This window comes from Cibotium barometz, chromosome 6 (assembly GCF_041138505.1).
Source record: "Cibotium barometz isolate CiBa-2024 chromosome 6, ASM4113850v1, whole genome shotgun sequence".
NCBI lineage: Eukaryota > Viridiplantae > Streptophyta > Polypodiopsida > Cyatheales > Cibotiaceae > Cibotium > Cibotium barometz.
Window position 1 is genome coordinate 38,808,793 of NC_141051.1, and position 26,204 is coordinate 38,834,996.

Genomic DNA, 26,204 nt, shown 5'->3' on the forward strand with positions numbered 1-26,204 from the left:
CTTCTACTACTTCCACTACTACTCCTCTCCCCACTCAATCATATCAGCCCTTTAACCCATTCACTCAATCTTTGAGCCAGTCTTTCCGATTCACAAAAGCTTACCCCAAACAACTACCACACTTGGTCCTTGTTTATGCAACTTCTTTTGGAAGGCGTCGGGGTGTGGTCTATAATCACTTCTCCTCATATGGTGTCTTCTCAATATCAAACCTATATGGATGCACGGGCCAAAGCTTTACTTGTGCATGGCATGTCTACATCGGTTGTGTCTCAATTTCTCTCTACAAGGAGTACGGCTCAACAATTATGGCACGCTATACAAATGCAATATGGAAGACTTTCAACGGTTAAGATGGCTAAGTTGGAAGAAGATTTGGATAAGCTTTCTATCTCCGAATCCGACAACATAGTGGAGAAGCTTGGAGAATTCAATCGAATCAAGCGGCAACTTGAAGAGTTTGGTACATTGGTAAGCAATCCGGTCCACAAGCTACTTGGTAAATTACCTTCTTCTTTTGAATCCTTCAAACATCTTTCTTCGAGTTCCTTTGAAGAGACTATGGGTCTTCTTTATGATAAGTGCCTTACTCGCAAGCAAAACCAAAAGGACTCGGCTTTTGTAAGCCAAGGCAAGGGCAAAGGCAAAGGCAAGGGGAATGATCAACGCAAAGGCTCTAATTCCAATGCTAAAGATTCTTCAACCAAAGGCGACAAGGACAAATCAAAGGATTCTTTCGAGGAGTGCACTTTCTATGGTCGTAGTGGCCATATACGGAGGATCGTTGTTTTGCTAAGAAGGCGGCATCCAAGAAGGTAAAAGCTGAACTTGAATCCAAATCTAAGGGACCTTCTTCTACATCATCTTCTCACGACAAAACAAAGACAAGAAGGAAGACGGTAACGCCAAGATTGCATATGTTGCTATGTCTTCTACTTCTTCATGTGACACATCACTTGTGGTAATCAAAGATCTTGATACGTATACTGCGGATGAGTGGATTGCCGACAGTGGTGCTACCTCTCACATGACGAATAGTTCTTTCTTATTGGAAAACTATAAGTCTATCTCTTCATCAGTACACATTGGTGATGCTTCGTCTCTCCCTGTGATTGGCATTGGTGATGTTTCTTTTGGAGATGCTATCTTACATGATGTTTTGCATGTGCCTAAGATGTCTGCCAACTTATTTTCTATCTCTAAGGCTACTTCTAAAGGTCTTGGGGTTTACTTTGATGATGAAGTGCTTGAAACCATTGATAGACAGTCACTTTCTTGTGTGGCACATGGTTATCAAAATGCTGGGCTTTATCATATAAGCTCTTTTACAGCACAGTTGCCACCACATGAGTCTCATCTTCATCAATTATTTGCTTCTCCTAAAGCACTTGTTTCTAATGAAGATAGTGATCTATGGCATTTCCGCTTTGGCCATGTTCCTCTTGCTACTTTGCAACATCTTGTCTCATGACATGGTTACATGTCTACCAAAGCTTCAGAAACCTCGCCATCACATTTGTTCTTCTTGTGCTTAAGGAAAGCAACATCGGGCTTCTTTTCCAAAGGAGGCTACTCATAGGGCCACACGCATACGTGAGCTTATTCATGATGATCTTGCAGGACCTATGGAAGTACAATCGCTTGGTGGATCCAAGTATTATATGCTTCTTGTGGATGACCTCTCGCAAATCATGGGTTTATTTCTTACCTAAGAAGTCTGATGCTCTTTCTCAAATTCTGAATCACCTTGGATGTTCATCTACTCCGACACTCATCTACTCAGATTCACAGAGTGCTATTGCTTTAGCCAAAAATCCAGTTATTCGAGGACGATCCAAACACATTGATGTTCATTTTCATTTTGTTCGTGATTGGATTTTTGAAGGTCGCATTCAGCTTGAGTATTGTCCTACCAAATAAAATGTTGCTGATTTGTTTACTAAGCCTCTTCCTCGACCTACCTTGGATTATCTTCTTCAGCACGTTGGCGTTGGTCCTCCCATCTGGACCTGAAGAGGAGGTGTTGGATAGGTGTCATCTCTAGATGGTGTCACGCTAGTGGCACACTCTTTAGCCTCTAGGCATTTTTGGGATTTATAGCATTCATTTCCATTTTTTCCTATTTACACACATTTTTGGGTGGAGGAAAGGGTGGAGGAACTTTCCTATATATATGAGGCATTGTAGTTCATTTCTAATGAAGTTGGCTAGTGGTTCATTGATGCGTTCTTGAGTACATTGTCTCTCTTCTCTCATCTCTTCTTTCTCATTAGGCCCAATGACACATGCTTTGGCACAAGGCTAAGATAAGCTCTTGACTCGAACATATGGCAAAGGGCAAGTGAAACTATGTTAACTAGTGAAGTGGTTAACACCCTTCCTAGGGTTAGCAACATGATAGCATTGTGACCATGTCCATGCTTCTTAATAAGTTAAACATTTTAATTAAGAATTAAATTTTCCATTCTCCATGGACGTGGTGGTTTGGGTGAAATTGAATAAACTATCTTGCACTCTAAATAAGTTTTGATTCTTCAATGAAAGGGCTTTGTTTCAGTTACTCACAAGGCCGTGAAATCATATTTTTTCCTAGTTACTTTGTTTATGATTTTCAAGCTAGACCTTAAGCAATGCATTTAAAGTTTTTTTTTGGTAATTTGATGGGTTTGAAATCATACTTAAGATTTTTACATTTTGTCAATCCTAATAAACTCTTACATGCAAGGAGATATTGTACTTTTACTTTTGCAAAATGCTTATGTTACTTCTCAAAAATATAAATAAATTATCGAAGGGTAAAAAATGTCTCTTATTAGATTCTTCCCCCCAAGAAGTCCAGTGTAAAATTAATAAATGGAAGGGGGAACATGAAAAACAAAAGCTTTTTTTAAAAAAATAATTTTTCTTGAATTTGTATATTTTAAAAATGCTTCAATCGTGTTGGAACATGTGATTGACATATAGTCATGAGGTGATTAGAAATATAACAAGTTTAGATCAGAGGCAAGGCTCTCACATGGAGTAGTTTTAGCATTTCTTCTTATACCCAAGGTATGTTAACTATAGAAATATTCAAAGACAGCACTAAAGTTTTATTATGCACTCTTTTGTCCTCAAGCAGAGATAAGATTAGTGTATTATTATGCTATTGTTTTTTTTAAAATTAAAATCATAACACAATAGCAGGTTTTTGAAGAATCCATTTAGTTGATGAATTTATGGACATTATGCAAAGATACATTTAATAAAGTGCAATGCCTCAATCGTGTTATGATAATGAGACATCATATGTACATGATAGTCTATAGTGCATTACACAACATCCAAATTCTCACTTTGTATATAGCTCAAACTCTTGCAAGACTATGAGTAGAATAAGTGTTGTGCATTATTGTAAAAAGCTGCTTAAAGTAAGTGAGCATGCAACAATTGGTCTTGTTTAGAATCCAATATAAAGCATTGAAAATTTGATGAGCTTTCAAGATGTTAAACAAATCACATTGGGATTGGGATATAACTAGGCCGTTAACACTAAAAGAAGCAAAACTTGTATCAATAAGATCCACTCCTAAATTAATTTCTACAAAATTAATGATAATTTGAAAGTTTAACTACATGATCTCAAAAGGGAGATAAAAAACATATGTAGGTGAGATGGAAGGGATAAACTAGCATACAATTTGTGATGTTTGGTTAGTATTTAGGACATAATGCATGCATTAGTCTTCTTGTCACTATCTAACAAGTTTACGGCCAATTTTTTAGCACTAAACTAAAGTAAAAGTTTTCATCTAAAAACTATAAATGTTCGAGCAAGTAATCATCCATGCCTGACCTTTAACATGGTTGATTATGTCATGGCTACAATGTTTTTGGATCTAAATTCATAGATGTTAAATTAGATTTTAAAACTAAACAAACGTTGATATGTGGGACACAAAGGTGGTGTTTATGCAAGCTATGTTGCTCAAAGCAACATACCACCTGCCATACTTGGCTTTATGACTATAGTGTATCGTGTCACAAGTTAAATGATACCTTTTCTTTTTGTCACCTACCTTGATTCCTCACCCAGGGTCCTCCCTTCTAAGAAAATTTCCATATTACTTGTGTTTTGAGGGTCTACTTTATATGTTTTTCTGAATAGGTAAATCATCTCCTCTATGTATACATGACTTTTATATAGATATTCAATTTGAATATATTAGAAGCTAATAAACACTCACCTCACGCAAGTGATATATGTGCAAAGACTATAGGTAGACTTAATAAAAGCTATTTCTTTTCCATTCATGTGATATTATACAATTTTTAATGACATCCACAAGGATTCTCACCCCCAATTACAATAAATAAGTATTCTTTTTGTAGACTTCTAGAAAATATGGTTATTGAAATCCATGTCAGTCACACATTACCTGCTATGTAAGCTCTTTAGCAAAACTCCTATTCAATGGCATTCTTGCTTAGAGTGAATAATGAAGAAACAAATCTCAATGAAAAGAAGTTTTTTTAAATCTTAAGCTACTTGGACTATTTTGATAAGCACGTGATAAGCCTGGGGTTAGGCCTTAATACACACAAGTTAGATATATTAGGGCTATATTATATATTTGGATGATTTATATGTATAAAGGATACATTAGAGCTACATAAGAAATGGATTAATGAGTCATGTATTATAGTTAATGGCCTACATTGTTTTCTAGAGATAGGAGGATGCATCAAGCATTCATTTCTTATCCTTCAGAACTAGGTGCATTTCATGGATTTACTTTTTTTATTGGGACCAATTTCTTTTTTGTTGCACTTGTTTAAGCAAATCGCAATTATGTGAGTGATATTTACATTCAATCACTGTTTTTTTTAAAGGCATTTTACAAAATGCAAAAGTGCTCAAGGTTGTAGTGAAACTCCTTTGCTCACATGTATTGCTATGATAGCATAGTACAATTGAGACTTCATAAAGGTGTGCATGCTACTTAGTGCTACTGAGTTATCTACAAGTCACTCGATTTCATAAGTTTTCGCTTAATGACATATGGCATAATTTAAAACCTTTGCGGAGGTAATCTTTATATGTGTCAATGCCACTGAGGTAATTAAAACTGCAATCCAAGACTTATGTTAGTGGGGTGGATTTCTCGAAGCAATTACTGCACTCATATTAATTAGTATACATAATCCATCTTGAGGAGGAACAAATAGTGAGGACAATTTGTGTTTGAAGGGTTCCTTGGGAAAAGGGGGGAAGGGGGGGGGGAGTGGATGTTCAATGAGGTTAGAGGAACACTTCTGGGGTCAATCAATTCCACATCATAATCATGATCCAACATCCTTTAAACAATGCTGTCCTTTTCACCTCACTACTACTATCTTTTTATTGCGTTTTTTGTGCTGACATTTACACCAATCTCTTTTCGCCATGGGTAAAGTTACCTATTTAAGAATGCTAAAAGAAACGTAGGTTTGAGAAACACTTGTTGTTAATGGATTCCACATCATGATCATGATCCAACATCCTTCAAAAAATGCTCTCCTTTTCAGCTCACTACCATTGATCTATTTATTTGTTTTTTTTTGTTTACATTTCCATTAATGTCTTTTCATGATGGTTAAAGTTGCCTATTTAAGAATATCAAAAGAATTCCACATCAATAATTTTGTTAAACAACATTACAAAGAAAATAAGACAAAGTTCCTTGGAGCGTTAATTTGCACAATCAACAAACTTCTTAATAGAAGTGCCATTAGTCCCACTTGCTTTACTAAGGGATTCATTCAAAAAAAAAACATGCACAAAGAAATATTTGCTTCTAAATCACCTCCTTGAACCTTGGAAATTTATGAAAATACTTCTCCACTCTAAGAGGTTTGCCTATCCTTGTTATTTAATCCCACTGTGAAAACCTTGAGGCTTGCATTTTCCAAGAGTGTGAGATCATGCCCGAGGTGTAATGGGTCTTAGTGGAGGGCCCTACTAAGAGAAGGGCTTAGGGAGCCATTATTATTTATTAAATTCTATCAACATTGTTGTTAAGCATGAGGCAGTTATCATCATCAAGGGACAAATATAAAAAACCCCTAATGGCAGCATGGAGTGGCCTTAAAAAATACAGAAAAACTCGCCATGGGCCTTAGGCCCTGAGAAGCTAGCTACTATGTTGATTTGAACGGACAAGCAGAAAGCAGAAGGCTACCTAGTACCTAGTACACGTCGCTCTGGCTATGTGTGTGTACAGTAGTACTACACAGAGTGTGTGTGTGTGTGTGTGTGTTAAAAATGGTGAAGAGGGAGACTTTCTGTTTGCTAAACAGAATGCAAAACTGAGGAGAACCGTTCAACGAGAAAAGGCTCCGTGTTTTGTATAAATCAATTGAGAAGCAGACAAATGGAGGAGGCCCTCTGTGGTGAAATGTAGCCATGGAGCAGGTGTTCCGTGGATTTGAAGGGCTTGTTTAGGGGAATTGAGAAGAACCCAACCCACACTAAGAGGCTTCTGGGTGCTAGAAAAGAAATCAAGAAGAACCTGGTCTTAAAAGGCGGCTATGGCGTTTTCGCGCCGAGGCAAGAAGACCCACACGTGAGAAAAGAAAACCCACCTTCTCTTTTTGGGCGCCCATCAATTTTCTCTCACCTGTTTTGAGAGGGACAGAGAGAGAGACAGAGACAGAGAGAGAGAGAGAGAGAGAGAGAGGGGAGCAGCGAGCTTTTCAGGTTTTGGCTATGGTTGACCGCATCTCAGGTACCGCAAAACGTTTGTACTACTTCTGAGCTCATAATTTACTTTTGTCCTCGTTCTGCCTCTTTTCTTGGGGTCTCTATCTCTACCCACCACCACCCCTTGTGTCATTGTGAGCCCCATTCGCCACATTTTGCCTAGCGTGTGCTTTTCTACTAGTGTACTAGAGTGTTAAGCTTTTCTCTGTGCACACCCTTCTCTTTTATTCTCACCTTTGCCTCGGACTTTTGTTTTCGCTTGTACTACATACAGTGTTTAGCTTTTCTCTGTGCACACTTGTTTCCTCTTCTCTTTAATTCACACCTTTGCGTTGGACCTATTTTTCCCCCTGTTTTTTTCTTCACTACGTTTCTTGGGTGCTGCTCCTGTGGTTGCTAGGTCAGTCCATTCTCCTGTGTAGCTCCTTGTGTTGTGAGAAAACCCTGAATGTTGCAACCAACTTGGGTGCTGCTCCTGTGCTTGCTTGATCATCAGTCCATGATCCTGTGTAGCTTTTAGTGTTGTGAGAAAACCCTGAATTTTACAACCAAAACCCCCCGGCCGTCTCCTATCTTCCTTGTTCCTTCTGCCTTGAGCTTCTGTATAAAACTCTGCCTCAGTTTTCGGACCCTACCCCTATGCACGAATTCCTACCTTTTGCTGAAGCTTTGACCTTTCTAGCTTGGTGGTTATACGATCACACTACACTTGCCACTAGCCAAAGCACTCTTTTTTTTTTTGGGAGCTTCATACTCTTTCTAGTATGAGTAAGAAAATGCACTCATGCTTACAATTCTTCTCTTTGCTTGACAGCCTCTTGTAAAAACTCTTCATAGGAGGGTTTTTCTCTATGTAGATCTTCACGTGTTGCCTTGTAAAATTCGCCACCTTTTTGTGCCTTAACACACTGAACAAGATATGGGAGCTGAGGAGTTAGAGCTGCCCCTGAATATGGGGTCAGAGAATGCAAATGACAGCGAGTTTCCAGCGGGTTTACGCGTCCTGGTAGTCGATGATGATCGCATCTGCCTCTTCATACTCGATAGAATGCTGCGCCAATGCCTCTATAAAGGTATGCTTTTCTCATACCTTTATCCAAAGGGTGATATTTTCCTGATGTCTGTAGGACTAAGTCTTTCTGTTCTTTTTTGGGATCTGCAGGAATTTACCTTACCGTGTATATTTTTTGAATGTATACAGTAACAAAATGCGAAAGGGCAGTCCAGGCGCTTAAAATCCTGAGAGAAAATAAAGATGGGTTTGATGTGGTCATAAGTGATGTCCATATGCCTGATATGGATGGCTTTAAGCTGCTTGAGCTTGTTGGGCTGGAGATGGATCTTCCTGTTATCAGTAAGTTAATTCTTGCTCAGAGTTTGTCTTTGTACTCAAAAGACTCTGCAGAGAGTCTTTCATAATGCTGAACTGAGTTCAAGCTTTTTGAAAAGCATGTTGTGTGTGCAGTGATGTCGGCGAATGGGGAGACAAGCGCTGTAATGAAAGGAATTAAGCATGGTGCATGCGACTACCTACTAAAGCCTGTACGGATTGAAGAGTTGAAGAACATCTGGCAGCATGTGGTGAGGAGAAAGAAAAAAGACTCGCAGAGGCCTGACGATGGTTGCGATGGCCATGCAAATGATGGATTTGATGGAGTTTTGAAGAATGCAAAGAAGAGGAAGGATGCACAAGAGGAAGAAGACGATACTGAGCTAGACACTATTGAGGACCCGTCTACTTCGAAGAAGCCACGAGTGGTGTGGTCTGTGGATTTGCATCAAAAATTTGTCGGTGCAGTGAACCAGCTAGGAATCGACAGTGAGCTCCTTTACCGTCTCAAAAGAGCACATATGTATATGTATAAAAATAAGAAACAAAATAAAAATAAAATTTTAAAAGCACACATGCATGCATACAGATATATATATATGTATGTATGTATGTATGTATCTGTATGTATGTATATATATATAGATGTGTATATGTATATGTGTATATGTATGCATGTATGCATGTATATATACATATATGTGTGTGTGTGCATGTATGTATATATATATGTGTGTGTGTGTATGTATGTATGTATGTCTGTATGTATATGTATATGTATGTATGCATACATATACACATATACATATACATGTATATATATACATACACACACATATATATATATATGTGTGTGTGTACACATATATACATACATACATACATACACACACGTATATACATATGTATGTATGTATGTATGTATGTACACATATATACATACATACATACACACACATATATACATATGTATGTATGTATATATATATATAGAGAGAGAGAGAGAGAGAGAGAGAGAGAGATCTAAGTATGCTTTTATTGATCTTTATGCAGAGGCCGTCCCCAAGAGAATGTATGTATGTATGTATGTATGTACACATATATACATACATACATACACACACATATATACATATGTATGTATGTATATATATATATATAGAGAGAGAGAGAGAGAGAGAGAGAGAGATCTAAGTATGCTTTTATTGATCTTTATGCAGAGGCCGTCCCCAAGAGAATACTGGAGCTCATGGATGTCCGGGGCTTGACAAGGGAAAATGTTGCGAGTCATTTGCAGGTCTGTAATTCTAGTTTTGATGTGTTAGAGTATACTTTTGGTATCACTTGCTTTTACATGCCATTAGAGTGTTGTTATTCTTACTACCATCACTGGCTCTCATGGCTTTGGTTCATAAGTGTCATTTATGCTTTGGATTTACCATTTCTACAGAAATATCGGTTGTACCTGAAGAGGATAAGTGGGGTATCCCATCAACCTGCTGGAGGCTTAGGCTCAGCCTTTTTTGGAGCTACTGATGAAAGGTTTGTTGCTGCTGGGGGTAAGCTGGGTGATTTTCGAGCACATTTGTCACCACAGGCCTTGGTTTCATCACTACAGGCAGGACTGTTGGATAGAGCTGGTCCGAACAGCCAAGATCCGTATTTACTACGCCAGATTGCCATGATTCATGGCATCAGTAACAGCTCAGTTGTTGCAAGACCACCTTATGGATTGCCCTTATTAAATAACCCAGATGTCCTTCATTCTGCCATCTCAAGTGGTCTGGATTTCAATCATTTGGGCCATGGAAGTGGGCAGTTGGCTCCGTTTGGCCGGCCTGACAAGGGGCCTGATGGGTTATCTGCTTTACAAATTTCAACAGGGGCCACCATGGGGCGGTTAGTAGGCCTTGACATCAACCACTTGCCAGCTGATAACAGCAGCAACTCCTTGCTGATGCAGATGCTGCAACAGCAAACCAATTCACAAATGCAAACAGGCATGTTATCTGACATACCAAGCAGTGGGCAGCAGATGGTATCAGCTGATGTTGGCATGAAGCGTTCAAAGATGAACAGCAGCTTGAACATAGCTGGCTCTCATCTTATGCCAGGGCAAGAAGCCACAATTAGTGGCCCTAGTTTCGATTCCTCTAAGGGGCTTGCTCCTATCCGAAGAAATATGGGTGTGGATGCCAGACCGTACAACGATGCATCTCATGTTGGAATTTATAATATATCTTTGGCATCTCCATCAATTTCTCATGGAAGTGAAGTTGGCATTGTAGCCTCTGGCAAACAACAGGGGCTCGTCTGTAATGCTGGTGAAGGTAAAAACCTGAGTTTGCAAGCAGCATCATCCAATCATGTTCTCTCAGGTGGCAAGCCTGCATCGAGATTGGGTATGGGGTTGAATAACTGGCAGAGTTGGCACGATGGCTCTTCTCTTTTGAGTTATCACTACAATCAAGGTTTTGCTACTAGTCAAGCATCAAACGTGGGGGGGTGCCCACAAGAAGAAAGATTGGGCTGGGTACCCAAAAACAATACCGACTTCAAACCTCTTGCTGCTACAACCACCATTCCGGTTTGCAGTGGGCAAGGTTATGGGGAGAAAGACGAGTTTAAAGACGCCCCTTTTGAACCTCTTCTGAGCTCCAAAGCAGAGAGTGGCATGATCTCAGAGCCCTTTTTGTCGGACGACTTATTGTCATCCTACATCAAACAGGTGTGCTGCTGATCAAGCTTTCCCCTTCTAATTCTATGCATCCTCTCCACTGACTGTTGTCTTGTGATATTGCTTCTTTTTTTTCTTCAGCAACTGCAAGTAGTGATGGGCCTCTGGTTTCATGCTTGTGATTCTGCGATCAGCTTTTGTTGTTGTCGGTTTTCATTTGCATCCTAGGTGTGTATGGTTGTGATCGTGTGCAATGTGTGGGTATGCATCCTGCCCACCACTGATTGTTGTCTTGTGAATTGCTTCTCTCCAGCAACAGCAAGAAGTGGGCCTTATGGAGGGTGAGATGGCAGCAGAAGGTTACACCTTGTACAATATGTAGGAAAAATAGGAGAGTTCTTCTTGTAATAACTTAAAAAGATAGGTCCCAGGTCCATATGAGCCGATGCCGAGACAGGCATTACTGTCAAATATGGCTTCTCAAATGGTTTCAGTGCGCCAGCAGGATGATTCATGTGGCTGCCTGTTGCACAGTGACAAGTCGTCCTTCTTGAACAAGATTGCAGGTGACTACGTCCTGTTATTTCTTGAGTAAAGCCAGGTTACCTCCTCTTTAAAGCACAGACAACAGCGAAACTGAAGATGTCAAATTCATCATGATTAGGCAGTTCAAATGAGAACCTATGGAAACTAGAGATTTCGAATCCCTTTGCTTGGAAACAAAAAAATTAAAAATCCGTGTGGATATAGTCTGCCTATAAAATGCACACATTTACTTCATAATATTATTGTTCTAGGTTAAGCTATAAGTTCCTTGTGTATCTGCTGCTGTTTCATGGCACCCTTGGGTGTGTGACATGTGTGTACATATACATATCTAACTGTATCCACATATATATACGTGCACTTGTATATGGATATGTACACTTTTACATTTATATGTATATGTACACGTACACATGTATATGTATATGTATCTATAAATATAAAAATGAAAAAAAAAACACGGCTCAAGCAATTGAATGGGGTCTTGTACATGTATATATGTACACGTGTATGTATATGTGTATATAAATGTAAATAAGTAAATAAATGTACACAAACATGGCTCAAGGAATTGGATGGAGTGTTACAAGACCTTTCCCATACTACCCATACAACATTCCAAATTGGAATCTATTTTGTTGTTGCCGGCTCCAATGCGTTAGGGAAGGCAAAAAATAGTATCTCCTCTTGTTGATCCCGAATAAATATCCATAAAATCCCAAAGTTGTAATCTTATGCAATGTCGTGCAATCAATCTTCGATAATCTCAAGATTGTTGCACATTGTTTCTAGTTCGGGGAGAGACACGATTGCCTCTTCCTTTTCCGATATTGATAGATATCGTTCCCTCACCTTAGAGGGAAATTTTTGCCAATATCCATGGAAAGGTTTTAGAATTTAGCAAACCAAACTTCTCAAGGCAGAGGGGAAAACAATTATTGGGGATGTGAGAACCAAGTAGTGTCATTTTCACTTTGAGGATAAAGGTAGCCCTTTGCCAAGAGAGCACCTCATGCGAAACCTAGCTTTGCAAATTTTCCAGAGGGTTACCTCAAAGGTGTTGGAACCAACAAGTGTCATTTTCCAAGATAATGCTCCCTCACTAGGTAAATTTTTGCTTATTACCAACCTATTCATGGGAAGGTTTTAGAATTGAGCAAACCAAGCTTCTCAAGGTAGAGGTGAAACAATTGCTATGGATGTTAAAACCAACTAATGTCATTTTCACTTTGAGGATGAAGGTAGCCTTGTACCAAGAGAGCATCTTAAGCGAAACCTAGCAGTTATTTCCAAGCGGGTTACTTGTTCCATGTAAAGTCATACAAGCAAGATAAAAACCTCTACCAACTTACGTAACAAAGAACTTATTCCTTGAATGTAAAGGATAATGGCATCATTGCTATCTAGCCTTACATTAAAGGAAGAATGGCAGTGGTGCCATTCTCATGGCCTCTTGTCACCTTGAAGGGGAGAATAGCACTATTGCCATTTTCCCTTACATTCAAGGCGACATGGTAGTGTTGTCATTCTTCCTTACATTCAAGGAAGAATAGGAGTGATGCCATGCCTTCCGTCAACTTGATTGAAGGGGAGAATGGCACGATTGCCACTCTTAGGGCCTTCCATCACCTGAAAGGGGAGAATGGCACCACTACCATTCTCAAGGCCTTCCATCCCATCATCTTGAGGGGTAGAATGGCACAACTACCATTCTCCCTTACGTTCTTTGAAAAATGCCAGTGGTGTCATTCTCAAGGCCTTTCATCACCTTGAAGGGGAGAATGGCACCATTGCCAATCTCTCTTACATTCAAGAAATAATGGCAGTGGTGCCATTCTCAAGTCCTCCCATCACCTTCAAGGGGGGGAATGACACTATTGCCATTCTCCCTTAAATTCAAGGAAGAATCGCAGTGGTGCAATTCTATCCTACATTCTAGGAAGGATGGTAGTGGTGCCATTCTCAAGGCCTCCTATCACTTCATGGAGAGAATGACACCACTACCATTCTCCCTTACATTCAAGAAATAGCAGTGGTGCCATTCTCAAGGACTCCCATCCCATCACCTTGAAGGGGAGAATGACTGCCATTCAGCCTTACATTAAAAGAAGAATGGCAGTGGTGTCATTCTCAAGACCTCCAATCACTGTTAAGGAGAGAATAGCACTACTGCCATTTCCCCTTACATTCAGGGTCGGATGACAGTGGTGCCATTTTTCCTTACATTCAAGAAAGAATGGAAGTGAAGCCATGTCTCCCATCAACTTGATTGAAGGGGAGAATGGCACCATTGCCATTTCATTAGGGGGCATTTGAACATATTTTGGGCCTTTTACTAATGAAAGTAATTAGTAACGGACCAATAAGAATAGAGGAGTGTGCACATTTGGTATCCTTTGTATATAGGGAGAGAGACTAGGCAGTAGGCAAGGGGGCTAGACTTTCGACGCTTATTATAAGTACATTTGTCTCTTACAAAAAGTAGGGGGTTAGAGTAGGTAGGTGTGGTTCTAAAATTTTCATGACTCATTATTTCAAAAGAGTCACGTTTTCCTCCAAAAACTCATCTCAAACTTGATTATAGACCAAAATCTCATTTTCAAGTCCACTTAGCTTCTTGAACATCCAAACTATACTCTCGTTAATCTCCTACCTTATTTCATCTCTTCATTCTCCAAGGCTCCTCCAAAACCCTAATCTACAGATCTCATTCTAGAACATTCACCCAATCCTAACCTTTTGCACAACAAGCTTCACCTTTAGCTTCAGGTTAATATGGCTGCACCAAGAAGACCAAAAGATGAGATTGAGGAGATATCACTGCACAATAGGAAGGACGACGATGGTGCTTGGGTGGGAGAGGCATTTCGCAAGGGTTCTTGGGTTTATCTACAGCCTACTGCAATTGGTCCCCATCGAGTTCGACGACGACGAGATGTGATGGAGCTTCATTGGAAAGGTCGTTTACAGGGTTTCAAAAAGGCGAGCAATGAAGAACTAGTGTGGCCATGGTACAATACTTTTACACAACACGAGATATCCAGCTTCGCCAACAAACTAAGTTTCCATGCAACTGTAAGTATCATGAGTTTGAAAGGAGCATATGATTTCATGACTGCCAAAAGTATCTTTCTTTCTAAGTCATTTTATTTCTTGTTTGTAGACATTTTTTCCTCAAACTTGGTAGAGGAGCAACCATTATGCAGTCTTACTGGATTATTTCAAGCATTACATGGAGATATCGGTGAAGCAATGTTTTCTTATAGAAACAGTGCAGAACTTATCAAAGAAAAAGTTTTCTTTTACCGGCACTTCTGTGTGGTTCCAAGGCGTTCCAAGGCATGATGGTGGTTTTGGTAAGTTACAGATGATAACATCTCCCCCCCTTTCTTCTATTGAATGGCCAATCCCATATGCTTGGACTATAATGGTCATGAAATCAAAGATGCTTTGTGATATACAAGGGTCTTTAAAGTTTGCAAAGCCCTCTTGATCTGTGGGTCTTAGTTGGGTATGCCCAATACATCTTTTTGCTAAGATGTTCAATCAATTTACCTTCTCACAAACATCTACCATGTTTGTATGCAAGAAAGTACTAGGTGATGACATGGTTACCTTGCTTGGAGAGCATTGGAGTATTGTAGAGGGGGTGCACGGTTAACAGGGAAAGGAGTGGTACGCATGTACCTTATCTGGTCAGGGGCAGCATGGGTAACCACGTGGCAATACGTGTGGACCACACAGTGGGCGGTCGACCTTTGGTTCTTGTGCGGCCATCATACGGGCATCCTGGTAAGTGTGTATGGTCCAATTTTGGGGTCGGGTCTCCAAATTTGGGGTGCCAACCTCGATTTGCGTGTTGGACCGCCCGGGGAGCGATTTTTTTTTTGTCCGAGATGTTCTTCTGGTCGTTGGGGTGCAGACCATTCGTCAATCGGACGCCCGGTTGTGCATTTATTAAGGTTTAAAGGTCATCGTTTAACTAAAATTTACGTATAAGCTTGATCCGATGCCCGTTTTGGATGTTGTAAAATCTTATACTAGGGTAAAATCACGCGCAAATTTCAAATTTGGGCTTTGAATTTGAAGATTCTAAGTAGAAATGGCTCATTTAATAAAATCATTGATTTTTATACCATAAAAACTCGTAAATTCATCTATTGCATGGACATTTCTTTATTAGTGAAGATGGGTATGTTACTTCACCTATGATGAATCACATTAAAGTATATTCCATCATTTACTCCTTCATTATAATTAATTACTTAAATAGTTTAGAATTTAGGAAAAACTTTAATAAATAGAAAATAATTATCAAAAAACTATCAAAAATTCTAAATAAGGTTTTTGTATTATATATTTTCTTTTTTTTCACTGAATTTATATTAGCACTAATATAAATTATAACTTCTTTGTTAATCCAAGTAGAGCCATAATTAGCAAAAGTCATTAAATTAAGCAATAATCTTATTTTAATTATGTTCTAGTGCTTTGATTAAGTGTATCTAACTATAATTCCTCTATGTTATAAAGAGTTTTATTAATTTATAATTAATTTTCTTTATATTTTCTAATTATGTTGCTAATTAAGCATAAAAAGAAAGACCAACCTCAATGAATTGTTGATTTTAAATGGTTTTGATTATAAATTGTGTTGTCATTGCACTTGGCAGTCCATTTAGAGATGTTGCTAACCTTCCATTGCATCTCGAGTTACTTCTATTAATCTCAAAATTATACCCAAATACCTAGTTTGCAACCCATTAATGACTACTAATTTCTCTCTTTTGTATGATGATTTAAATTCATGAAAAATGCAAAAAATAGGACGAAATGCAAGTAGAAACCAGTGAAAGACATGATTAATGTCTCAAATGCATTGTTGTTTCTCATGATTTGCATGACATAAACTCCCTATACAGTATAAAAGCCACGATTTTCTTCTTCTTCGCAAACCACCATTTCATTCGAATCATGAAGGTCTCTTCACACTAAACTTGCACCCCTTCATATCTAGTATATCTAGTCAGCCCAAATTTGGTCTCTCTGAGACTCCTATTCACACACAAATCTCACACTAATCCATAAATCTACATCCTTATGAATTTTTGGAGAGTGTGTAACAACACAATCTACAACGCTCACCAATTTATAACTGCTAAAAAAATAAATTTTTGGTATACATCAAATTTTGGTAAAAATAACGAGAAAACCTAAAAATAGGCATAAAATCCTAGTGAGATCCACAAATGGATAAAGGTACTAATTTTTTTAAAATATTTTTTTCCATGCTAGAAAAACCTATTTAATTGTTAAAAATAGTAAAAATTACCAAAAAGTATCTAAATTAGGCCAAAAATGACCATTTTATGATAAAAAGTTAAGGGTTATCCTTCCCCCCACACTTAATTAAAAGTGTCCTCCTGAGCATTGAATTATGTCTTTATTTTTATAGTTTTTCTACTCTCAGTCCCTTAAGATCTATATATAAATACTACCACTAGTAATTCGCTCTTTGAAAAACTCACACTAATATAAATACTTATTATATCTCCAATTCACTCTCTTTCAGTCTTACTCATGTCTCTTCACAATTAGTCTTTATCTCCATATAGGAATGCTATAAAGATGAACACTAGAGCTTAACTTAGAAACTAGCATTGGTCCTTCCTACATTTAAACACTATTTAAGGACAAGTCTATGGTTATGACCTTGGTCTCTAAACACAATATCTCGTCGTGAAACCAGTCTCAGGACTACATAGTCTAACTCCATAAATAAAACTGCTAAGTAATTAGGCAGTTTATATCATGGATAAAGAATCTACAAGATCAGATGGCGACGGCGGGGATCACTAAGATCAGCGAAGAATTGTCTCGAAGATGCATCAAAGTGTTGCCCATGAAGTATGATAGTTTGGTGACCTCACTAAACACATTGGTGCACAACCTGCTCTTACTTAATGGGTGAAGGAGGAGATGTGTTTCAAAGAGCACGAGATGGTAGCTATGTTCTTCGCAAATGCAAAGAAAGCCAAGTGGAAGAGCTCGAGTAACCCCAATGCTTGTAAAAAGAAGAATAAATCTAAGGCAAAGTGTTTCTATTGCAACAAGCCTAATTCATATGGTCAAAGCATGTAGACTAAAGGAAGCAGATGAGAAGAATGACAATTTAAAGCCTTAGAAGGAGTCTGAGAATAGTGTTGAAGCAAAATTGGAGTTGTCTGGTAATAGAAGAAATCTATACAAAAGCAAAATTTCCTCAACGGGGATGATGGTTTATGGATAATCAATAGTGGAGCATCCCAACTTATGACTAGTCAAAAGGACTGGTATACCTCCCTCAAACATGTGGGGGAGTCCATCCTCGTAGTGATCGCAAACAATGCCAAATGCCCAACCACATAGATTCACGTACCATTTCTTTTATTTCTAGCAATGTTGATACTAAGACATTATGTGATATCAAGAGGAATCTACTAGCAACAACGACTGTGATTTTAAGGTTCTCTCGACGATAAGGCTCGTGTATTTATCATGGATGCTAACAATGTCATTGGAAAGGAATTTGGTGTAATAACTTGTATGAGTTGTCGGCTTTAATAGCCCGAGTAGATTTCAGGATAAGTAGGCTATGATATGAGAGATTTGGATGCTTGATCTTTGTAGCCTTGATTGAAAGAGATCCAAAGGTCTCGGATTGTGGCACTAGCATTCTTGGAAATGTCAGATATGTGTGAAGCTTGTATGATGAGCAAGCAGCATCGACATGCATTTCTGTAGAAAAGAAAAAATCTTGTATAATAGAGTTGGTACATGTAGATCTCTATGGTAAAATTCCAACCACTCTATTGGTGGGGTGGTTCTTCCTACTTCTCATTTTACTGATCGAGATGACTTTAGTAGGAAGATGTGGGTGTATTTTCTTTGGGATAAGACTGAAGCTTTTGGAAAGGTCAAAATGTAGCATAACCTGGTAAAGAGAATGAGATAGGAAAGAGAGTGAAGAAGTTTCAAAAAGATCGAGGAGGAGAATTCACATCAAGAGAGTTCAATGCCTGCTACAAGGAGTAGGGGATCAAGAGAGATTTAAGGGTTATACTCTGCAAAAAAAAAAGAGAGAGGGTTGCAGAGTGCATAATTACATGTTGGTGGAGATGGCATGAAGTATGCTTAAAGACAAAGGATTACAAGTTCTTCTTGGGCCAAGGCAATTTAATACTACAATGCATATCCTTAATAGGAGTTACACAAAGACAATGAAGGGCATGCTCAGCCCAAAATTCTTTTTGGACCAAGGTAGTTAACACTATAGTGCATACCCTTAACTGCATACCCTTAACAGAAATTACACAAAGGCAATGAATGGCACAACACCTTAAGAAGCTTATTCAGGTAAGAAACCCTCAGTTGCATATTTTAAGATGTTTGGTTGTGACCATTTTGTGCATGTTCTAGACTCATCCAAAACCAGTGGGATTCCAAGAGTAGAAAGCGTGTCTAGTGTAGAAAGTATATCTTCTTGGGGTACATTATGGGGTCAAAGGATACAACTCAAAGATAAAGAAGATAATTGTCACAAAATGAACAATCTTCATCAAGTGGAGGAGAGGGCTCCGTCCATGCAATCCTTCAATGAAGATGTAGTCCAAAAAACATAACCACCAACAATGAGAGTACCAACTCCACAAGAGGTGGATTCATCAGGATGAAGAAGAAGAGAAGAATGTAACACCTCATAAGGGGCCATATCCTAAATGGGTGAAGGAGATCCTGGTTGAAAAAGGTATGTTGTTGTGAGCAATCATAGAAGAGCCAGTAGTATAGCTTTTCACAAATCCAAGAGAGTAGAGGAGAAAAAGAGAGCCTCTGCTCACATTGTCAATATGGCCTTGATGGTCAAGATAATGAAAGTATAGGAGCTAGCCAGCTTGTAGGATCCAAATTGGTAGGAGAGGGGCATGGAATGACTCAATTTTGAGAAACCACACTTGCAATCTTGTGGATCATTCTACAAAGTGGAAGGTTATTAGCACCAAGTGGGTTTGGAAGGCCAAGTATAGGTTTGATGGTACATTGGATAAGTATAAGGCAAGGCTAAAGAGAATGCGAGGGGGAGGGAGAGCTTGAGTTCCTTGCAAACAAACACACACTCAAGACAAAGAGCAAGCACAAGAGAGAAATGGATGGCTGAATTTTCTTCTTGTGTTGAAATATGTAAGCTCAGTTTATGCATATGTGGGAAAGCACTCTAGTGGTGCAAGATATTGTGGAAAGATAAGAATGCCATATATGATATTGTATGGTGTGTGAATGTTGATCAAGAGTGGAAAATAGTGTGCCACATGGATGCACACATGTAAAGTGAGATGAGGCTATCTATAATAGAAGCCTCATTGTATGGTTCATGAGATATACAATAGAATTGCTTGTTAAGTGTACTACTCTCTCTCTTTCTCTCTCTCTCTCTCTCTCATGGATTTCTTGGTGTGGTTTAACCCACCTTAGTTATGCTTAATCTATATTTCTAATCACCATGATCAATCCCATAGTAGGATTTCAACACAGTATCAAAGCTAGGATGGGCTCTTGATTAGGTGAATATTTATGTATAGTTTTCTTAGTTTATTTGATTAAGCATTATTTTTATTCTATTATGAAAAAATTAAGCACACTCATTGTCATTAGTATTGCATTTGGAGATTTGAAGCAGCTAAAAATGAATATTTTCAGCAATGAAGAGATATTGCAGGATGGATTTGTCACATCAAAGAAGCTGCCAACAAGAAGATTAACCAAAGAAGGTTGGTTTTTATGATTATTTTCCTCATGAAGTTTTTGTTTTGAGCATGGATTTGCTCAAGGTGAATAAGGGTGTCTATGGGAATGAGATTTGCAGATCTCATGGCTCTTTGCATTGGCAAAGAAGCATGTTAAAGTGCATAGTTACTTGGTTGCAAGCAAGAGTGTGTGGGTTATTTGCATCTCATATTGGATCATGTCGTACGATCATGGCTCATAGAGTTGCTCACAAATAATGGGCAACATTGGTGGAAGCATTCAAAGCTTTCAAATAGTTGGCACCTTGTGGTTCTCAATGGGGGAAACCGTGTTTGAAGGCACCCTTGGATATATGCATAATGAAGCTGAAATGAGAGAGAAGACTATATGTGGTCTGGGTAATCTCATTCGAGGAGTTATAATAGGAGTATGGTTTGGCAACTACTGCATATCAAGATCAAGTCAGTCGAGATGATAGCCAACATACAACAGATGGTGGAAGAACACACCATGTAACTCTCATAGAAGCTTGGCTAGCAGAGAAGAAGAGAATGGACAAACATGGGCTATGGCATAGAATAAAGGAGGCAGCAGGTTGCAGAGTTTGGTGGAATCAAGTCTTAGAGATCAAGATTGACATTGAAGCTGCAAACAATGCAGCATTGGGGCAGATCATGGTGAAGAAAGAGCTTCTCATGAAAATATGCAATGAGGGCAGTGGCAGATTGGCCACGTTGGTGTAGAAGCATATCCTCGATGAAGAGGGAAGCAGTGAAGCATCAGGACTGTTGTTACAAGGACCATTGTTGTTGTGCTACGGGGCTGTCTGTTTGCGAAGACCATTGTTGCTGGGGATGTTACAGTTTGAGCACCAAAGGAGAGAAAAGCATTGGAGCTTGGCCAAGGTAGCATTAAGTGTAGAAAACCTCTACTATAGTGAACAGGAGGCAAGTAGCGAACAGTTAGCCAAGTAGGCAAGTAGCGAATAGCACTAGAGAGAGAGCACGGAGAAAGAAGTTCAAGCGGGTGCACTGTTTGAAGTTGCAATGAAGAGGGTAAGCGCAAAAAAAAACACAACAAAATAAATAAGAAAAGGGCGACAATAGCATGAATTGCAGAGCTTGAGGATTTTGTAGCCATCATGAAAAAGAAGGGCTAAAGCAGTAGATGTTGCAGCAGATTGAAAGGTCGCCATGGGATCTACAGAAAATAGCTCTACAAAAACAGCGTGGAGAAGGAGACGAGCATGTGATCTATGCTATTGCAGTGCCAGCGCACAAAAAAAGTGCGAATGACCTACAAGAGGGAAGTCGCCGCCTAGATGTCAGAGACGCATTCCTTTCCTGGCGAAGAGAGAAAATTGCACTTTATTTTGGATGCTTTTGAAAACCTTAATGAATCAAGGGTTTGTTCACACACATTCTATTTATAAAACCTTGTTCACTTCATACAAGGTAATTTTTAAAATATTTAAAAAGGATGTGTCTACATACACACACACACTTGTATAAAAAAAGGAGGGTTTTTTTAGGGTATGTTCAAATGTGGGTTCCCTGCCCCCGGCTATAGCCAAAATGGAGTTGTAACATTTTCTCACCCATGGTATGCGGGTAGCCATACTCGAGCTCACCAACAAGAAGCTCAAAATAATTTTGTAATAGAGTGCATAGGCAATGCACATGCAAGGTGCATGCACATAAGTTGGTTCCTACCCAAATACTTATGTTCAAATTGGACTCAGTGGTTCCACTGTGAGCAAGTGAACTCAAAATGGACTCAGTGGTTCCACTGTGAGCAAGTGAACTCAAAATGGACTTCGTGTCTAGGATGGTAGACACATGCAAACACACTTGGTTAAACACTCCAATTTTGCATTGAGGGGGAGTGTTGAGAGACGCGTTACATGAGGGAAATGCTAAATTGTATGGATGATGGATGAATGAGATACACCTCGCTTAAGAGGGGGTGTTAAAATATGTAAGCTCGGTTTACGTGTGTGTGGGCAAGCACTCTAGAGGTACAAGATATTGTGGAAAGATAAGAATGCCATGTATGATATTGTATGGTGTGTCAGTGTTGACCAAAAGAGTGGAAAGAGTGTGCCATATGGATGCACACATGTAAAGTGAGATGATGGCTATCTATATTAGAAGCCTCATTGTATGGTTCATGAGATATGTAATAGAACTGATTGTTGAGTGTGCTACTCTCTCTCTCTCTCTCTCATGGATTTTGTGGTGTGGTTTAACCCACCTTAGCTATGCTTAATCCATGTTGCTAATCATCGTGATCAATCCCATAGTGAAAACAAAGATTTTCTTTTTTAGCTCGTTCAAAATCTTCATTCTTTAGAAATTTTTGTGGTCCCTTAGGCTTTTTAGATTGGTCATTCTTTTGGTTAGGTCCCTTTAGTGTGGGGCCTACCCCCCAGGCGGGTCATCAGTGTCCACCGCCTCACTAGATGAGCTTGATAACTCAACACTCTCCCTCGAGCTCAACTCCATCTCATGTACACCACAAGCGAAGCCTTGAATCCGCGGAGCTTCTGTATACCCAATGCTTTTGTGTACCAATGCTTTGGTGAAGATGTCAGCTACCTGATCCTATGTGCTGACATAACAAAGTCAACGTCTCCTGCCAAGACCTTCTCTCTGACAAAATGGTAGTGGAACTCTATATGCTTCGTGCGAGCATGAAAAACTGGGTTCATAGCCAACTGTATACTGCTAATGTTGTCACAGAAAATGACAACTTGTCTATCCACTGATAGACCCAAATCTGCAAGTAGCTTTCTCAACCAAGCTACCTCACATGCTGCCATAGCAGCACCTCTGTACTCGGCCTCTGTAACTGGATAGAGCAACCGTAGGCTACTTCTTGCTGCTCCAAGTCACAGCAGCACTCTCCAAAGAAAACATGAAGCCACTAGTAGATCTTCTATCTGAGATACTACTAGCCCAATCAGCATCTGTGTACACATATCTCTGTCCCAGTTTCATAAAATAGTCCACAACGCATGTACAGATATGTGTACCCATGTACACATATCTCTGTCCCAGTTTCATAAAATAGTCCACAACGCAAAGTAGACCTCACATACCTCAGTATGCGTCTCAATGCATCCAAATGCAGCTTCTGAGGAACCTGCATAAACTAACTCACCAACCCAACAACATAGCTCAAATCTAGCCTTGTGATCGTCATGTAGATCAAGCTCCTTACTATGCGCCTATACATAGTAGGATCCTCCAAAATCTCTCCTAAATCTGCACTCAACTTGCCATTATGATCCAATGGCACTGAGATAGGCTTACAGCCTATCATACCATACTTGGACAACATGTCCAAGCCATACTGTCTCTGCAGTAATCCAATACCATGTGGTGACCTAATCACCTCAATGCCCAAGAAATATCTGAGCTCCCCCAAGTCCTTCATCTCAAACTTCTGTCTAAGCAAGATCTTTACATCAAAGATCTCTGCATCATGGTTCCTCATAATGATCAGGTCATCTACATAGATGACAACAAGAACAACCCCTCTATCACTGTGTCTCACGTACAGCGAGAAATCTGTATTGGCCACATGAAAGCCAATAGTGACAAGATATTTAGAAATCTTGTCAGACCATGCTCTTGGCGCTTGTTTTAAGCCATACAAGGCTTTCTTCAACCTGCACACATGCTCGCAGTGACTCACATCCTCATAACCAGGTGGCTGCAACATATACACCTCTTCCTGCAAATCCCTATGCAAGAATACATTCTTTACATCCATCTGATGTAAAGACTATTGCTTTGACGTAGCCACTGCTATCACAACTCTCACTATTGCCATCTTGGCAACTGGGCTAAAAGTTTCCTTATAATCAATGCCATATGTTTGCGCATATCCTTTGGCTACCAATCTAGCCTTGTACTTGCTTATGCTTCCATCACTGTTATGTTTTACTTTGTACACCCACTTGTATCCAATGGCTTTCTTGCCTTCAGGCAATTGCACTAAATCCCAAGTCTCATTTCCATATAGTGCATCCATCTCCTCATCCATAGCTTTCTCCCAACACACATTTCCAATAGCCTCATCAATGCATGTGGGCTCTACAACCTACACAACTTTTTCCATGTATGCATAGTGATGTGCCACATAACCATCATAGGTAAACCTCTGCATAGGATTCTTTACTCTCCCATATCTTTGCAACTTTGCATTCATGGCTTACGTAGCCTTCTTTACACCAGGTGTTCTCATAGCTAGTATCCCAAGCTCCTCATCAAGGCTTATCTCTGAGCCACTAGACTCTCCATCAACATGAGAATGCTCTACAAAAATGTCAGGCATACTAAGGGGCTCAACCACTTTCTCTTTGCCTTTATGTGATGTACTAATCACATTTGCAAGATTGGTATTATGATGCAGCCTGCCACTCCATGGTCTATCAACTGAACCACTAGACGAGGACTCTCCTGGTCCACTCAAAGACTGTGATTGCTGACTTGCATTTTGTGCAAGTCAGCAGGACTGGTATTATGATGCAGGCCTACCACTCCATGGTCTATCAAATAAATCACTAGACGAGGACTCTCCTGGTCTACTCAAAGACTGTGATTGATGACTTGCATTCTGTGCAACCACATTTCCACTCACATCAGCCCAAACAGCTTCTTTTTCAGCAGCATACCAGCTGCTCATCTTATCAAAAACATCCCTGCTTACGCTCAACTCACGTGTAGCAGGGTTATAACACCTGTATCCCTTTTTCTCAAGGGAATATCCAATAAACACACATTTTTCAGCTTTTGGATCTAGCTTAGTTCTCAGCTCATCTGGCACATGCACATATGCAATGCATCCAAATACTTTCAGATGAGACAAATCGGGTTTTCTGCCAGTAAACCTCTCCTCTAGAGTTATATCATGTATGGCTACAGTTGGAGTCCTGTTCATGATGTAAACTGGTGTAGAAACAGCCTCAGCCCAATAGCTATGCGGCATATTCTTCTCTCCCATCAATGCTCGCGCAATCTCAGCAATGTGCCTGCCTCAGCCCAATAGCTATGCGGCATATTCTTCTCTCCCATCAATGCTCGCGCAATCTCAGCAATGTGCCTGTTTTTCTGCTCAGCAACTCCATTTTGCTGCGGAGTGTATCTGCATGTAAACTGTCTCCGAATACCATTCTTCTTCAAAAATTCAGAGAACTCATTGGAGAAGTACTCTCCCCCTCCATCTGACCTTAGGCACTTTTTACATATTTCCCTGTTTGCTTTTCAACCATAACTCTGAAATTCTGAAAATGAGTGAACACCTCACCCTTCTCCTTCATGAAGTATACCCACACTTTCCTTGTGTGGTCATCAATAAATGTCACATAATACCTGTAGCCTCCCATAGACATGGTCTTCGTAGGACCCCATATATCTGAATACACAACATCTAGTGCATTTCTGCTCACACTTCTGTTACGTGGAAATACATGCTTTGTTTGCTTTCCAAATTGGCATGCTTCACATATTTTCTGCATACCTTCAACTTTAAACTTTGGCAGCCCTGTCACAATTCCTTTAGTCTGCATAGAGTTCATTCTCTACACATTCACATGTTCAATTCTTTTATGCCAAATGTCTGTGTCTGCAACAATTCCTGAACCATTTGCAAACATCGCAGCACTCACTTCAGGCATGTTTACATTCAATGTAAACATTCTGCCCACTCTGTTGCCTTTTGTAACCAACCTGCACTTATCTTTAAAGTCTTCAACATAACAACCATCAGGGTTAAGCCGAACCTGCAAACCCTGCTCAATCATCTGGCGAACTGAAACCAGATTCTTTGTTATGTTTGAAACATGAAGTACATCTGCAAGATACTTCACTTTGCCATCCTGCATAGACAATGGCACATCTCAAACATGGGAAATTGGATGAGCAGTGTCATCCCCTGTTTCCACAAAACCTGGTCTTTCAAGGTTTTTCATCTCCTTGAACCACTCCCCATGACTTGTCATGTGGTTCGAAGCACCTGAATCAACGTACCATACATCATCTTTATGTGCTGCTTTAACATTTTCAGACATGGCATTAACGACATGCTGCATAACAAACAACCTTTCATTATCCTCATTGTTTCTGCTCGAGGATGCATAGTTA

The 26,204-nt window shown here is 39.5% G+C and overlaps 1 protein-coding gene across 4 annotated transcripts; it reads left to right on the forward strand.

Annotated features, from left to right (window-relative positions):
* Positions 1-6,094: 6,094 nt before the first annotated feature.
* LOC147637720 (uncharacterized) lies at positions 6,095-11,549 on the forward strand. 4 transcript variants are annotated; one of them, XM_086799541.1, is made up of 8 exons: positions 6,103-6,746; positions 7,536-7,794; positions 7,923-8,075; positions 8,187-8,540; positions 9,272-9,348; positions 9,502-10,779; positions 10,870-10,956; positions 11,042-11,549. In XM_086799541.1, exons 2-7 carry the CDS (start codon positions 7,641-7,643, stop codon positions 10,954-10,956), a joined length of 2,103 nt encoding a protein of 700 aa, XP_086655667.1. In that variant the 5' UTR covers positions 6,103-6,746; positions 7,536-7,640; the 3' UTR covers positions 11,042-11,549. The 4 variants fall into 4 exon arrangements, with proteins under 4 accessions (XP_086655668.1, XP_086655667.1, XP_086655670.1 ...); XM_086799542.1 differs by lacking the exon at positions 10,870-10,956 and having other exon boundaries at positions 6,095-6,746; XM_086799543.1 differs by lacking the exon at positions 6,103-6,746 and having other exon boundaries at positions 7,063-7,794; positions 8,171-8,540.
* The last annotated feature ends 14,655 nt before the right edge of the window (positions 11,550-26,204 follow it).

Coding starts and splice junctions, on each gene's coding strand:
- LOC147637720 (XM_086799541.1), top strand. CDS start 7,641: ATGGGAGCTGAGGAGTTAGAGCTGCCCCTGAATATGGGGTCAGAGAAT. Junction 7,795..7,922: donor GCGCCAATGCCTCTATAAAG/GTATGCTTTTCT, acceptor GAATGTATACAG/TAACAAAATGCGAAAGGGCA. Junction 8,076..8,186: donor GATGGATCTTCCTGTTATCA/GTAAGTTAATTC, acceptor TTGTGTGTGCAG/TGATGTCGGCGAATGGGGAG.